General features: G+C 39.8%; 1 protein-coding gene across 1 annotated transcript in view; it reads right to left on the reverse strand.

The window, feature by feature from the left end:
- Window positions 1-908: 908 nt before the first annotated feature.
- ABCB5 (ATP binding cassette subfamily B member 5) overlaps window positions 909-17,319 on the reverse strand; it is a 128,115-nt gene continuing 111,704 nt past the window's right edge. Inside the window, exons 23-27 of the mRNA XM_065541172.1 lie at window positions 16,099-16,255; window positions 12,293-12,490; window positions 10,122-10,328; window positions 4,461-4,607; window positions 909-2,183 (exon numbers count right to left, since the gene is read on the reverse strand). Coding sequence (XP_065397244.1) covers window positions 1,986-2,183; window positions 4,461-4,607; window positions 10,122-10,328; window positions 12,293-12,490; window positions 16,099-16,255 — 907 coding nt within the window. The 3' untranslated portion in view covers window positions 909-1,985. The remainder of the gene's footprint in view (window positions 2,184-4,460; window positions 4,608-10,121; window positions 10,329-12,292; window positions 12,491-16,098; window positions 16,256-17,319) is intronic.

The following is a 17,319-nucleotide window of genomic DNA, read 5'->3' on the forward strand; positions in this document are numbered from 1 at the left end:
GTTGATAGGTTCAAGGGGTAAGCAGACATTTCAGGTACTGTCTTTTTTTTTTTTTTTTTTTTTTTTTTTGAGACGGAGTCATGCTCTGTCGCCCAGGCTGGAGTGCAGTGGCCGGATCTCAGCTCACTGCAAGCTCCGCCTCCCGGGTTCACGCCATTCTCCTGCCTCAGCCTCCCAAGTAGCTGGGACTACAGGCGCCCGCCACTTCGCCCGGCTAGTTTTTTGTATTTTTTAGTAGAGACGGGGTTTCACCGTGTTAGCCAGGATGGTCTCGATCTCCTGACCTCGTGATCCGCCCGTCTCGGCCTCCCAAAGTGCTGGGATTACAGGCTTGAGCCACCGTGCCCAGCCTCAGGTACTGTCTTTGCCCCTCTAGGAGGAATTACAGAATTGGAACCTGAGGTGCTCCTGCTATGAGGTTCTGAGCATGTCCATACTATATTTCTCTTTTCCTCTTGTCTACCCTACTCTGAGAAAAGAAACTACCAAGAGCTCTATATTCATGCATAGCAAAATAACCACGTGGCAGTCAGTGCCGATGCGTCTAAACAATGCATCTGATTCTCAAGTCCCCAATCTTATTTTCATTTTGCATTTTAAAGAAAGTGGCATAATATATAAATGGTTTAAATTTTTTAAATAAGATTTCAATTATTGGTAGAGTATACTTCAGAGAGGCTAGCTAAATGTGTAAATGGAAGAAAATACACTGAAGAATAAAGATAAATCACCAGGTGACATTACATATTTAAGTAAGTTGAAAAGGTAACTCATTTTACCAATATTGTTATTTACACAGAACTTTAAAATCATTTACACATTATATATAATAAAGTACATATAAAATTTAAGCAAATTATTTTATTATAGAGAAAGACATTTAAACATTTTCACCCACAATAAAAGCAACACTTATCTTTGTTATTATTATTTTTTGAGATGGAATCTTGCTCTGTTGCCCAGGCTGGAGTGCAGTGGTACTTTCTCGGCTCACTGCAACCTCTGCCTCCTAGGTTCAAACAATTCTCCTGCCTTAGCCTTACACGTAGCTGGGATTACAGGTGCCTGCCACCAAGATTGGCTAATTTTTGTATTTTTACTAGAGATAGGGTTTCACCATGTTGGCCAGGCTGGTCTTGAACTCCTGACTTCAAGTGATCCGCCCTCCTCGGCCTCCCAAAATTCTGGGATTACAGGCGTGAGCCACTGCACCTGGCCCAAAAGTAGCTCTTATTTTAAGTAAGTAAGTGTTCAGGAACAGGCAGGCCTGTGATTTATTCTGCCAAACCCAAAGTTTGGAATAATGAATCTTTGGGATGGCTCATGTGAGGCACTTCACTTACTGGTGAATTAGGAGATAGCTACCTAATCCTCCCAGAAATTTTACATCATAATCCTTTCTATTCCCTGCACAACAACAACAACAACAAAATAGAATAAAATTTTGAGAAATAGTGAATACTTATTGAGAGAAATATTGAGAGACATATTATGAGAAAAATCCATATGGTCTGGAGAAAAGGGACTAGCAAAAGTACTGTAATATATGTTGCAAAACAAAATTCCAAGTTAAAGACACTCCCTGCAATGCCACAGGCCCCACTCTATCTTACCCTCCCTTTGCTAAAACCTTCAACATGGTTAACTGGATAATATTCCCCCTGGAAACATATTTCTGATTTTATAGCAGAAGTTGATGGGCAATAAATTCACTTTGTAGAAAATTGCTTTACAAGCAAATGTGCTAGAATATATTTATAAAGTGAAGGATATAAGCACTACTTCACTTACATGAAATAAGCAAATTTTTGCTTCTTTTTAAGTCTGAAGGGCAGATGGTGTGTGAACAGAACATGTATGTACTTGAGTAGCATGATTCTAGGTATTGATATATGCAATAAAAGAGATCAAAGCTTGCCAAGTAATTACTAAGTACTCCTTCTTTGCATTACACAAACATCAAAATATGTGCTACCTCAACAGCATCACTGCACTGACTGTGCATTTACTAATTTAAAGTATATGTCTCGATTTCTCAGGAGCTCTTGATGAGTTCCTTGTTCCTTTATCTTTCCATTGTGCAGAACCACTATCAAATCTGCGTTCTGAATTGCAGAAAGTCTGTGAGTGACCACTAGGCATGTCCTTCCCATCTTGGCTTTATCAAGGGCATGCTGAACCACCTGGAAAAGAGAAAGACCTGTGATCACCAGTTTAAGTTAGATGTTAGTAACCTTACCTAAGTCAAATCAATTAAGGTAATCTAATAACATTCTTTGCTTTATTTGCTTGTCCCCAAAGGAACTGCCCTACTTGTAAAATATTCACCCTACTCAATAGAAATCTAGAAAGATTAACTACAGCTGGGCACGGTGGCTCACGCCTGTAATCCCAGCACTTTGGGAGGCCAAGGCAGGCAGATAACCTGAGGTCAGGAGTTCGAGACCAGCCTGATCAACATGGAGAAATCCCATCTCTACCAAAAATACAACATTAGCCAGGTGTGATGGTGGGCACCTGTAATCCCAGCTACTCGGGAGGCTGAGGCAGGAGAATTGCTTGAGCCTGGGAGGTGGAGGTTGCTGTGAGCCAAGAGTGTGCCATTGCACTCCAGCCTAGGTGACATGAGTGAAACTCCATATCCAAAAAAAAAAAAAAAAAAAAGAAAGATTAATTACAGATACATTATGTAAGACTTTCAGCTGGAAAAGCATTTGTGAGAATGAATAAAAATGAAATAGTTGTTTATATGTTAGTGGTTCTAAACTTACAGTGAGGAAGTAGTATTTCTAAGTAGAATTATAGTAGTATTTCTACTACAATTTCTTTGTGTAGTTCTAATACTACCCAAATTTCTACTATTATTTCTTTGAGTAGTTCTAAACTCAAAATCAGAAAGGAGTATTTCTAAGCAGTATACCTAAGTAGAATTGTCTAATTTATTTCCCTAATTTTCTCTCATATATTTTGTTTTGTTTTTGGTAGGATTTAGCTGTAGAACTATCCTGTTAGCATAGGATTTCAGCCAAGAGTGAGGTTATGATGCTATATAGAGAAAGTGGGAGTGGAGGGTGAAAACCCATATTTGTTGAATGTATAAAATGTTCCCAATATGGACATCTCATTTAAATTCTTTCAATAACCTCATAAAATGAGAGTATTTTTATTTTTCTGATAACTGAACTGAGGTTAGGCCAAGGTCATACTGCTAGTAACTGATGAAGTGAGGATTACAGCCCAGATATGTCTGATCCCAAAAGTTAGTCGTTGTTTATTTTTCATAACACACTGTCACTTTGGGAATCAAGAATAATAATCATCTACAAGTAGCAATCATGGGTGGATTAACTGCCTGGGCTCTTAGGTCAGACACCCACCATTAGAATTTAGAGAAGTTGGCTGGGCGCGGTGGCTCAAGCCTGTAATCCCTGCACTTTGGGAGGCCGAGACGGGCGGATCACGAGGTCAGGAGATCCAGACCATCCTGGCTAACATGGTGAAACCCCGTCTCTACTAAAAAATACAAAAAAACTAGCCGGGCGCGGTGGCGGGCGCCTGTAGTCCCGGCTACTCGGGAGGCTGGGGCAGGAGAATGGTGTAAACGCGGGAGGCGGAGCTTGCAGTGAGCTGAGATCTGGCCACTGCACTCCAGCCTGGGCGACAGAGCGAGACTCCGTCTCAAAAAAAAAAAAAAAAAAAAAAAAAAAAAAAAAAAAAAAAAAAAAAATTTAGAGAAGTTACTTAATCTTTCTAAGCCTTAGTGTGCTAATCTGTAAAATGGGCATGCTAATACAAGAAGCTCATTTGTCATGTTGTTGTGAAGACTGACATAATAGCATGTAATGCATACTCTATAAATGTTAATGATTATCATTCATTTAACCAATGTTCGTTTACTAAATAAGTGCCTACATGTGCAAGAAACTCCTAGGGGATAAAGGACATAGCAAAATCAAACAGCCGGAGAAGCTTGCTGTGCAAGTATATTCTCATGTGTCCCTTTGCCTCCTTGTTTCCTGCTCAAACTAGGCTGAGTCTGTCGAAGGTAGAATAACTCTCAGGCTCTGATACTGCAGTGTAGATTACTCTTTTACCCATACAAATTACCTTATTAGTTTGTTTGGCATCACTGGAATAATAATAAAATTGAAAAGTTATTTTTCTTGGGCTCTTTCCTTGAATGAAAAAACATTTCAAAAATTGGTCCACTTTTGATAATGAGACAAATTTGAGTGAGAAAACCTTTCTGGAACATGAGATTCCCTCTGTCTCAACTCTCTGCCACCTCCCCACCACCTACTGACCTTTCTGTAAAGGCCCAAAGCCTTACTGGGAACTGGTGACCTTAGAACTACAATTTTTTCCAGGCCTTTGTTTTTCCAAACTTACCTTGGTTTCTTCCATGTTATTGGATGCTTATATTTGGTATTGTATTCTGAGATTAAAGAAAGTGATGTTACCTTCTCACTCTCATTATCGAGGGCTGAAGTGGCCTCATCCAACAATAAAATTTTGGGTTTCTGGAGAAGAGCCCTTGCAATAGCTAGTCTTTGTTTCTGGCCGCCAGAAAGCTGTGTTCCTTTCAGTCCAACTTGTGTGTTGTATTTCTATTGTAGGAGGATGCAATTAAGAAAGCAAGTCTTGGTTATTTAAATTAGCATGGCAACTGTGGGCGAGAACCATCTAAATATTTCAAATTTTACTACTCTTGAAAATTTGTGTCCCAACAAATGTTGAAATCTATTCTTGGGCTTTGTTGCAAATAAATGCTAAAGCCGCAGTAAACACTACCATCTCATTTACATATCCAATCTGATCACAGACAGCAGACCTCTGCCATTATGCTTCCACAAAGAAATTTTTCAAATTAAAGCATAAGAAAAAAATTATCAGCAAGAAACAAGTTCATAGTAAACACAAATACTTTTCCATTAAGTTATATTACCTACTATTTTCAGGTTAAAATGATTCACAGTAGTAAAACAACAGGAAATTATGAGGTTTCATCACCGTGGCTCTTGCTAAGCCTCTGTGGGCACCTCGTTACAGATGCTGGGATGGGAGTCTCAGTGGTACATGCATCTTTCTGGGAATGAGTTAGGTTGGCATCTTTTTTGTTTTTTGAGACAGAGTCTTGCTCTGTCACCCAGTCTAGAGTGCAGTGGCGCAGTCTCGGCTCACTACAACCTCCACCTCCCGGGTTCAAGCGATTCTCTGCTTCAGCCTCCCAAGTAGTTGGGATTACAGGCGCCCACCACCACGCCTGGCTAATTTTTGTATTTTTAGTAGAGACGGGGTTTCACCTTGTTGGCCAGGCTGGTCTTGAACTCCTGATCACGTGATCCACCTGCCTTGGCCTTCCAAAGTGTTGAGATTACAGGCGTGAGCCACCACGCCCAGCCAGGTTGGCATCTTGAAACAGTCTATTCACCTTTTCAGGCTACTACGTAGTAATGGTGACATTTAGCACTTCACAGTGTTTCATAGTTCCACTACTTACTAATAACCCAATTTCTCCAGTGTTTCCCTTCATGGAAGGGTAAAGAAAATTTCACACAAATCTTAAAACCATCATGGTCCTCTGAATCACAATTGGTCAGTACAGTTGGGGTAAGCAGGTTCTTGCCTGCTTTTTAGATTGTCCCATTGACTTTGCTTCCTTTCAAGGCTTCACATTGCTTTCTAGTGGCCCTTGGCACTTTTGTAAGAAGCATAAATCCTTGGTACCTAGACAAGAATGTGTAGATGGATTAGCTCCATTGAGAAAGCTGGTCCAAGGGTAGAGCGGGAAAGAGTAATCTGTAGCAGCATTTCACATGCAGCATGTGATTCCTAGCTGTTCATTTTGTATTGGTAACCTAGAGAAGCTTGAGGGAATTGCCTTTCTCTCCACATCTGACTGCATCAGGAAGTGCATTTTGGACAGAGTGTGTGTCGCGAACCTGTAGTATAACCTTATAACAAAATGTGTCTACATCATCTCAAAGCTTACTTTTCAATGTAACATGCATAGGTGCATGTTTTATAGCAAACAACAGGTGTCTGAATTACTAAAGCCCAGTAAAAATATCTTCTCTGAAGTGAATGCTCTACAAAGAACACAGACTTTCACTGTTTTCTCTGTGATTTATCTGGGACTACTAGCAGGGCTTGGGCCCCTTCCTCCCAAAATGCATTTTGTTAAATTTGGAACCACAGGTAAAACTGTGTCTGCTATTCATTTCCAAACGCTGCAAAGCTCATATTTAAATGAGGGGATTCAATTTTTTTTTTTTTTTTATTATACTTTAAGTTCTAGGGTACATGTGCACAACGTGCAGGTTTGTTACATATGTATACCTGTGCCATGTTGGTGTGCTGCACCCACCAACTCGTCAGCACCCATCAACTTGTCATTTAAATCTTAACATTGGGAAGGGAGGTGGGAATGATAATGAGCTCGTAGCCCTTTCTGCAGCCTCGCTTAAACTGTACGTGAATTCTTCTAGGGCAGCTGAAGAAGATTCAAAACTACTTTAGGAATCACTTTGCAGTTTTTGGCCTTCTCTGGATTGTAGGAGAGTGTAAGTTTAAAGAACATATTGGATGAAAACTAAATTCAGATGTTTTGCCCACTGTTAAGCAGAACAGATTACAAATGTAGATATACACATTGTCTCAATAGCTACCTAAAAACATTTGCATATATTTAAACTGAAGGTTTTTTATTTGTTTTTTTGTTTTTTTGTTTTTTTTTTTAAACAAAGAACCACAGAGTTTCTCTTTAGCCAAAAATCTGAATCCATTTTCTGGCAATCACTGGGATGGTGAGTGCCCCAAAATCACCTCTTTTATGAGAAACTCAAGGGGTAATGGCTCCTTAATATGAGCCTGGAGCTAAAAGTCAGTTGCGTCCTAGGGGAACACCAGAGTCGAATCCTAAAGCAACTGCATTCTGGAGAATCCCCGAAGGCACTGGGTTGGATTTTCAGGGTGGTTCCAGAGGTCAAAGTCCTACTTAAGGATGTGGCTTGACTGGGAGCTGCCACTGGGTGATATTGTGAAGATTAAGAGAGAATCATACCTGCTGTGTGTCTCAGAGGATCCCTGAGATCAAGGTGGTGTTGCTTCCACTTCTCTCCTATGCCCCAGGCCTGTATTTCCAAATGCCTGTGGGATATTTCTATGAGATATGTGGTAGATGCATTATATTACTCTCAGCATGTTCTAAGTTGACTGCTTGCTCTGCACCCTTCTGGTTTGAGCTGTTACACAGATCCACACTTCCTTACCGAAACCCTTAGAGTTATATATATTTAATAATTCTGATTTTTTTTCAACCTTAGAAGAAAAAATTCTACATATTATACATATGCGATATATTAACTATATTTAATAGATAATATATTATTTAACACCCCCAGAAGGATCTGGGGAAGCAACTGGTAATCAAATACATGAATTTTGTGCAGATGTATTTGATTATTTATTCTAAGTGGGATAAATATAAATAAAGGACTATATTATATCCTCACATCGTTTTGCCACCAAGCGAATTTTCATCAGCGCAGTTCTTGGTTCCCAGAAGTGCTGGGGAATGAGTGGCTGGCTTCCTCTCTTCCTTTTTCCCAGCCAACTGAGCATAAGAGGGCAGCCTTGTTCTATCCAGGGTACTAACTGAAGCCATTTAGTAATATGTAGTTTTTCTAGGAATTATCTGATTTGATTTTTTTAAACAATTTTATTTTGATATCAGGTTTCCTTATGGTTCTACATGTTTTTGGGGGAACAAAGACATGAAGGTAAATTAAAGTTAAAATTTAAAATACTGAAAAATAAGCTACTCTTTTAAAAAAAAGTTAAAGGAAATAACATCTTAGTTTTCAAAGCCTGTTGTAAAAAGTTTGCACAATGGATCTTTGCAGCATGTAGTTTTGAGTAAATGTGAGAACTGGTACAATAAAAAGAATAGAAGACAATAAACAATTTAAGAATAAAAGTTAGGCCAGGTGTGGTGGCTTATGCCTGTAATTCCAGAACTTTGGGAGGCCGAAGTGGGTGAAATTGCTTGAACCCAGGAGCCTGAGTCCAGCCTAAGCAACATGATGAAACCCCATCTCTACAAAAAATACAAAAATTGGCCAGGCGTGGTGGCATGTGCCTGTGATCCCAGGGAGACTCAGGTGAGCCTGGGAGGTCGAGGCTGCAGTGAACCAAGAACACATCACTGCACTCCAGCCTGGGTGACAGAGTGAGACCTTGTCTCAAAGCAAACAAAAGAATAAAAGTTAAATAGTACAAATATCAATTGGGCAGCATTTCACAATACATAAAACAAATTATCGAGATTACGCAGATAATAATCTGACCACAAATTAACAATGCAGTGTCATGGTTAAAAAGGAAGTTGCCACTGAAAGACATTCACAGTGTCACTGTATTTATTAAAAAAAAGTGAATCCTTCCAATATATTTAGTACTGCAAACTCTTACCAGAGTAAGGGAAATTGCATTAATGGTCTGTTTCTAGATGTAGGCACCATGTAGTATAGAGAGGAGCTGGTGAGGGAAGGAGTATAAAACAGAGTATGGTGACTACTGGCCTCCACCAAAGAACAGGGCTCTAGATTATTAGTTGTTTGATCTATTGGTTGTTAAACTTAACTATCTCCCTTCAAAGTGAGATAGAAACTTAGTTTATAAAAATCACATGTAAAAATTTGCCTCTACATGAAAGTATCTCTTTTTATTTTATTTATTTTGTGTGTGTTTGCATGTATGTGTGTGTGTGTTGCAAACACTCAGATATTATAAACACTTGAAGTTATAATTATCCCTCTCTGTGCATTGTTTTTGGATTTGTATCAATGCTTGCACTACCTAAGGCTTCTCTACAGTTAGCCAAGATTTTTGACTTTTCTGAGACTTTGTGCCAATTGTCACAGCCAATATAGACATCAAGGTGATAAAAATGGCAGGCAAGGATCTTATACTCTAGTGTGGAGGGGAAACACTAAACAAATAACTAAGTACTCAGGGTAATTTTCAGACTGTGATACATGCCCTGAAGACAAAGTGATAGGGGATAGGACTGGTGGGGACTTTTAAAAATAGGATGTTTAGGGAAAGCCTCTGCAAAGGTAACATTTGAAAGGGCTTGAGAGTTAAGCCACTTCTTCCTGGGCGCGATGGCTCACGCCTGTAATCCCAGCACTTTGGGAGGCCGAGGCGGGTGGATCACGTGAGGTTGGGAGTTCGAGACCAGCCTGTCCAACATGGAGAAACCCCATCTCTACTGAAAACACAAAAAATTAGCCAGGCGTGGTGACACATGCCTGTAATCCCAGCTACTTGGAAGGCTGAGGCAGGAGAATCGCTTGAACCTGGGAGGTGGAGCCGAGTGAGCCTAGATTGCGCCATGGAACTCTAGCCTGGGCAACAAGAGTGAAACTCCGTCAAAAAAAAAAAAGAAAAGAAAGAAAGAAAGTTAAGGCATTACTATGCCAAAAGTCAACCTAAGGGAGGTCTAGGCTGGAGCAACAGCAAATGTAAATGTCCTAAGGTGGGGAGCAAGTTGGCGTGTTCATGAGACAGGAGAGACCAGCTCGCTGCAGCAAAGTGACTGTGTGGTGAGGTTGTTGCTGGGGAAACAGTGGGGCCAGATCACAGAGGCTTCAGCAGCCGCTGCCCATGGGGTATCTGGGCTTTATTCTGAGTGCACAGGGGAGCCATGAGGCAGTCGTAAGGATTAGGATCTAATTGGTTTTTAAAAGATCCCTCTGATTGCTGTGAGGAAGAAAAATGATAGAGGAACAAGACTGGAAGGCGGATGCAGAGGCTGCTGCAGTGGTGGGGCAGGTCATAGTGTGGACCAGCCACAGCGTAGATGGACAGAAGGCAAATAACAAAACGTGAAAATTAATCCAGTGAATATTAACACATTTTGGTCTTGGGAAAATAGTCACACAAAAATCTCAAACTTGGTTTTTCACATCTGACTTCATGTTTTACATCTAACTTTAGATTCTGGCAATAAATAAATTGTATAATCCAAGGAACACATAAAAACAACTGCGTAGGCCCAATAGCTTCTTAGGCTTACTTGGCAGCTTTGTAATTCAAGATTTCAGAAATTTTCTTACCTCAGGGAGACCTTCAATAAAAGAATGGATATTTGCTGCATTTGCTGCTTCTTTGATCTCATCTAATGGCACCACACGGCTGTTGTCACCATAGGCAATGTTCTCAGCGATGCTGCAGTTGAAGAGCACAGGCTCTTGAGATACGATTGCTATTTGGGAACGGAGCCACTGTACATTCAATTCTTTTGCGTCCACACCATCAAACAGCTGCCAAAAGCAGAATGGAGAATGGTGTGTGAAGATCACACAACTGTATCATGTTACAGTTCACTGTATTCAAACACACACAAATCATAACAAGAAGGATAGGAATTCAAGCTATTTCAAAGTATAAGGTTACCCAAGGAAGGCTCATAAATCATATGTTGTATAGAAGCAAACAGCATATAACTCACTACTGCCCCCTCCACTGTAACAGGACCTGACTTTCAGAAAACCCTGTGAAAAGTATGTGGAGATGATAGAGTACTCCACATGTAAAGCTGTGTCATTTTGCACACAGCCATGTTTATTCACATAAATAGATAACAACACTCAACTCATATTTGATGAGCATGCTCACTACGTGAGGGGGACTCTTCCAGTACCAGGCAAATAGTGGTCAATAAGAGAAAGCTCTTTCCCTTTTGTAGCTTATATTTTAGCAGAGAAGGATGCAATAAACACATGAACAAATGACTCAATAAACTCAGGAGAGGGAAGTACCTCTCCTGGTAACAGGGTAGAGTGACTGAGGCAGTGGGGAGGGTATGGAGAGGCATGAGAAGGGGGTTGTCCAAGAAGGCCTTGAGGAAAGGATGTTCAGACTAAGACCTGAACAGTGAGAAGGAGCCTGCAAAGGGGACATTCTGGGCAGGGCAATAGCTAAAAAAAAAGGTTCATAGGTGTGTTTAAAAAACATGAGGAGACTTTGGGAGGCTGAGGTGGGCAGATCACTTGAGCCTGGGAGTTGAAGACCAGCCTGGTTAACATGGCGAAACCCCGTTTCTACAAAAAAATACAAAAATTAACTGGGCATGGTGGTGCACGCCATATATCTCAGCTACTACTCAGGAGGCTGAGGCATGAGAATCACATGAAGTCTAGAAGCGGGGGTTGTAGTGAGCTGAGATGGTGCCACTGCACTCCATCCTGGGCCACAGAGCGAGACTCTGTCTCAAAAAAACAAAACAAAACAAGAAACGCACAAAAAAAACCCCCCAAAAAACAGGAAAAGCACAGTGCATGATGAGGTGGGGAGTGATAACAGAGGAGCTTGGAGTGGGAGGCAGGGGCCAGGGCATCAACGACCTGATTGATGGCATAGACTCTGGTATATTCTAACTGTGGAAGGTTCAGAGGAGGGAGTGTGCTATGCTATGTGTGAATAGATGAGTGTTGCCTAGTTCAAGGGCGCCCTTTAGGACTCCCTTGAGTCCCTAAACTCTGTTTCGCAAACACTCACTGAGAATCTGTAAGGGCGAAAGACTGTACATTGCAGGAGAAGGAGGACTAACGTGGCAGTCTGAGTTTTGGGAACTTTTTTGTAGGGGCAGGAGGCAGGACAGGAAGCTTAGTGTGGGTGTGCTGATGTGGTGGTGGGTGGTGGCGGGAGGACAAGATAATGGAAAAACCACAATATAAGGTATAGTAAGACAAGTGCCAGGTAACAAAAACAATCCTTAGGTTCAAAGGATGGAGAGATTACATTATTTTAGATATTAGAGGCATGACTTCATGGAGCTAATTCCAATAAGCCTTAACCATGCGTAAGGTTTCGACGGTTGGGAGGTGGGGATGAGTGGTGGGAAAGCAGAAGCCTGAACTAAGGAGGTGGAGGACAGTGTTCTCTCTGTCTTAAACCAGAACAGAATATGGAGCCACGATGTGAACATTACACCTGACCTCCAGCACCCCCGTTCTAAAGTAATTCCACGGCTAAGATCAGCCTTTCTGCTGCCAGAATTGCTGAAGAATCTTTGGACCTTTGTACTTCACTTCAAAGTCCTAACCATCATTTTTGTGATGGTTTGCTTGTCCTCTTAGTTAAAGGTTGAGATAGAGATTTTTTTTTCTTTTTAACTTCTGCATTGTTTGCCCCACCCAAACCAGTGGGGATGCTTAAGCCCTAGTGAATGTTTAAGAATAAGACTGCTAACCCCCAGATTAGGTGTGTTTCAATTCAGTCTTACCACTTGTCCTTGCACGGGGTCATAAAACCTCTGCAGAAGTTGAAGAGAAGTGCTTTTCCCACAACCGCTGCTTCCCACAAAAGCTACTGTCTTTCCTTGCTCAATACTGAGGGATAAGCCGCGGAGGATGAAAACATCTGGGCGACATGGATAGAAGAAAGAGACTTCTCGAAACTCTAAATTCCCTTCACATGTGTCCTGTGAAAGGAAGTTGACAGAGTTGAGAAGAGTGACTTGGGAAGGTTGTAACACACTGTAGCATACTGACTAAGTGCTTTTTGAAAATTGTGCATGTTTCCATTGCCCTTTTAATTCTAAACATGTATGCATCTCTGTAGAGCTGTTGACTGCAAGTGGGTTTCTGTTACTTTTTTTTTTTTTTTGAGACGGAGTCTCACTCTGTTGCCCAGGCTGGAGTGCAGTGGTCCGATCTCGGCTCACTGCAAGCTCCGCCTCCAGACTTCCTGCCATTCTCCTGGGACTACAGGTGCCCGCCACCACACCTGGCTAATTTTTTGTATTTTTAGTAGACACAGGGTTCCACCGTGTTAGACAGGATGGTCTCGATCTCCTGACCTCGTGAATCTGCCCACATTGGCCTCCCAAAGTGCTGGGATTACAGGCGTGAGCCACTGCGCCCGGCCTTCTGTCACTTTTGTTTATATTTTTTTGTGTCTGTGTTTCTTGTTATCTTCACTACTGACTTCACTGAATTTCTAAAAACCACTTGCTTCCTTCAGCTTTGCTGCACAGACAGTTCCCTTCCGCAGTTAGTTGTTTGACCAGCTTATCTGAGTAATACATTTTTTCTTTTTAATTTGGTTTGTGCTTTACAAACCTTTATTACTTAATTCAGAAAAGCTGGGGTTCTCATAAACTATATATATAAGTGTAATTTTTGTAAATTGGGCCATGTTTTATAGTGAAGGTATAGTATGTTTTGAATTCTGATTTATCTTTCTTATTTTATTTAATTTTAATTTTAATTTTATTTTATTCGAGACAAGATCTAGCTCTGTCACCCAGGTTGGAAGGCAGTGGTGTGATCTCGGCTCACTTTAATCTCCACTTCCCAGGCTCAAGCCATCCTCCCACCTGGGCCTCCTGAGTAGGTGGGACCATCAGCATGTGCCACCATACCCAGCCAATTTTTGTGTTTTTAGTAGAGATGGGGTTTCACTATGTTGCCCAGGCTGGTTCCAAATTCCTGGACTCAAGCAATCTGCCCACCTCAGCCTCCCAAAGTGCTGGGATTATAGGCGTGAGCCACCACGCCTGGCCCTATCTCTATTTTCAATTGACCATTATTTGGCAGTGACAGTTGCCTAAATGTTTAGTTTTCTCTCTATGCATCAATCTCTTTACTGGTTAATGATTTCTAAACCGATACTCATCTACACCCAGGATGTTTAAAAAAGGCTTTCCAGAACTATCACTAAATGATTAACTTTCCCTTTATATATTTGGTTCATAAGATTTTAAGTTCTTTTGATCTTTGTGTTCGTCTGAATTGCATTTTAAGTCTTATTAATTTTTGTTGTTAAACAACTAACGAGTAAGTGGATTTGTGTGTGTGTGTGTGTTCGTGTGTGTGTGGTGGTAGTGATGGCTGGACTTTAAAACACACCCTTACGGTCAGGTTTACTAGTCATGTTCGACCCATTCTGAGCCCATCATATATAGGTAAGAAGCAAGGGCAGGTAGGGGTGAGGAGCATCAAGAAAAAAAAAAAAATTGATGATATTATTTTATCGTTAAAGGAATTCGATGTTAAGATGTGGTTAAGAGATCTGGAAATAGAAAAAAAAATCTGGAAAGATATTTGCCAAAATTTAAGAGTAGTGTAGTAGTAGTTTATTTTAGCTTAGTCAGTATTTTCCATTTGCCCCCTACAACCTGTGAATATTATTTGCATAAACAGTTTCTTTTTGTTTTATTTATTTAAAACAATTTTTTTGGTGTACTTCTCTCTCTGCATTTGTATAAAAAAGGTTTTAAAACACCAGAATACGGCCAGGTGTGGTGGCTCACGCCTGTAATCCCAGCACTTTGGGAGGCCAAGGAGGGCGGATCACGAGGTCAGGAGATCGAGACCATCCTGGCTAATATGGTGAAACCCCGTCTCTACTAAAAATACAAAAAATTAGCCGGGCGTGGTGGCAGGCGCCTGTAGTCCCAGCTACTCTGGAAGCTGAAGCAGGAGAATGGCGTGAACCCGGGAGGCGGAGCTTGCAGTGAGCCGAGATCACGCCACTGCATTCCAGCCTCTCCAGCCTGGGCGACAGAGCCAGACTCTGTCTGGAAACACGAGGAATTCAATTAGTTTTGTGTATGCTCTAGTATATATTTTGTATAACAGCTCGTAGAGGTATTCTAGAAAACTTCTAAACTTTAATATATTTATTCTTACTATTTTTAATTGTAAATTAAAATATGCCCTGCCCAGATTTTAATTTTTAAAAGCATAGAGGGATATTCAGAAACATTTACATACTAAATTAAATAAAGATTAGATACATTAATTTTATAGCCTTTGTAAGAAATACTTCCATAGTCTATGCCATGCCTATGGTTCTGTAAGGACATAGATCAGTGAGATACTCAATTCCTCTATTATAATCTGCAGAAAGAAATAAGAGTAGCAATACTGTTATACATATAAATCTTAAATTAAAAAAATAGCTTCTTACATCCTTGACTTTCCAACAGACAAGAACAAAATCTTATTTGGACTGTGACGTATCTTTGAAGCATTCTATTTTGAGCATTTCCAGATATTCTTATTTCTGTCACTAACAGGCACTCTTCTTAATAATTGTGTAGCTCTAGTAATGCTGTATTATTTTAAGCTATCATACATATATATCTACTATTAAAATTCCAGAGGGAAATAATTATAAATTAAAAACATTTAAATATATAGCTAATGACTATTTTTATTTAAAAAATCAAAATGTCTAGAAATGTCCTAAAATTGAATATATATTTAATGTATAAGACTATTATTGAGAGACTTATTTTGAAACTATATACCTTACCTATTATTTCTCTTTTAATATTCACAGTCTTTTAGAGTTTGAGGCTAAATTTGTTTGTGTGTGTCAATTTAATAGGTATGCTTTCCTTTTTCCCCCTTTATGTTTATAAATATATTTCCCATGAAAAATGGTGTCTGAAGCAGCAGAATATTATTTACTTTTCATGTATTATCAGAGAAAATAAAAACAAATAAACCTTAATAAGAATCTCCTTCCAAGATCAAAACTTTTGTTTCTAAATAGAATTCAGTATAAGAATCAACGTTTTTTTCCAAGAACATTCTCATAGCATCAGGCATATAAATTAAAAGCCTGTATTTTAAAATATGAAATATACATTTTAGTAGTAGAGGTAAAAATTTGATTAAGACAAGACTTCTTTTCCCCATTTGCAGCCATAAAATTATTTTATACAAACTTATAACTCTTTATGTTACTATGACATTATCTTTTGCAGAGTTTTCCAAAGAATGCCTTCATTTAATAAGTGGACATTTGTTTTTTATTTTTTTCATTTATATTTTCATTTTATTTTTTCAACTGTTATTTCAGATCCAGGGGGTACATGTGCAGGTTTGTTATCTGGGTATATTGCATAATGCTGAGGTTTGGGGTATGAATGATCTTGTCACACAGGTACTGAGCATAGTACCCAATGGCTACTTTTGCAGCCCCTGCCCCCTCCCTCCCTCCCTCCCATCTTTAGCAGCCCCCAGTTCCTACTGTTGCCATCTGTATTTGGACATTTAAGATCATAGTTGTGCTTACTGGCTTTTTCCCTTCTTGGCTGTGGCTGTCTATAGTTGGTTTCTTTTCCAACAAGGCAAACAGATGTGCAGCCCCCGATTTGGCTTTGGAATATTCAGGAGCCAAAACAAGCGTTTCTCCGATGGCCATAGCTCCATATGCAATTGCAGTACAAACTCTATCAAAAGATAAAGCATTTGAATCTTAGGTCCATCGATCCATTGTAAAACAGTAGAACTCTAAAAGTAAAGAAAAAAGCAGGCACAGGAATACAATCTTTTGATGTAGACAGCATCCCTTACACTGAAGTCCCAACAACAGTTATCTCTTTAAAAAAATTCTGCCATGTGGTAATCATTCCTTGCTCTGTACACCAAAATGACCTTTGGAGCTTGGGTAATCTTAAAAATGTCTCTTCCAATTAGAGCCACAGATCAAAGTTCCCAACTAGTGAATTAAAACTTCTTAGCCATCTTGATATGAGGCTTGCTTGCTTGGAGATTTGACAGATAATTCAGCTGATAATAGGAAGAATGAATCTCCAGTAGTGAGATCTGAATTTACACAGTAGATATGATTTTTTGTTTGTTTGTTTGTTTTGCATATAATGTAGTTAGGACAGATAACTGAAGCTAAATGTCTGGTTATCTGCCTGATATGCTACATGATTTCGAGAGCAAATCATGGGGATCGTATTTTCCTCGGGTTCCCAAATCAAAATCTGACTAAAAAGACTGAAAGAAGAACTTTGATCTTTTAGGTTTGTTACTGATTATGATCTCCGTTTCAAAACATGTTAATTATAAAATGGTAAGTATGCAAATGATGTTTGGAAGCACACAGAATATTTACTCGATTGTGGCACAGGACCTGACCATGGTTAAATATTTTCCCCTCATTTTCTATTTCATTTTAGATATGAAAGTACTGTACTAGAATGCAAAACAATGCATCTTAGTAACAAAGCTAAAGGCACAATTAGGCTAAAACTGGACCGGTGTCACTGGCAATATTTAAACATTAGGCAGTAAAAGGACATCACAGAACCCAGTTGCTTGTTTGCAGTGCTGGATAACAGCAAAGTAAACACGTCTGGGCTCCTTGTGAATTTCTCCCTCGATGGGGCCTACCAAAGGGTAGATGTTGATGCTGATGCAATCTCTTCAGTGACCTAGACCTCAGATCCTGAATTTTGTTGACTTTACAAAGATCAAACACAGTATAAAATATAAAAACAAAAAT

This window comes from Macaca fascicularis, chromosome 3 (genome assembly GCF_037993035.2).
Source record: "Macaca fascicularis isolate 582-1 chromosome 3, T2T-MFA8v1.1".
NCBI lineage: Eukaryota > Metazoa > Chordata > Mammalia > Primates > Cercopithecidae > Macaca > Macaca fascicularis.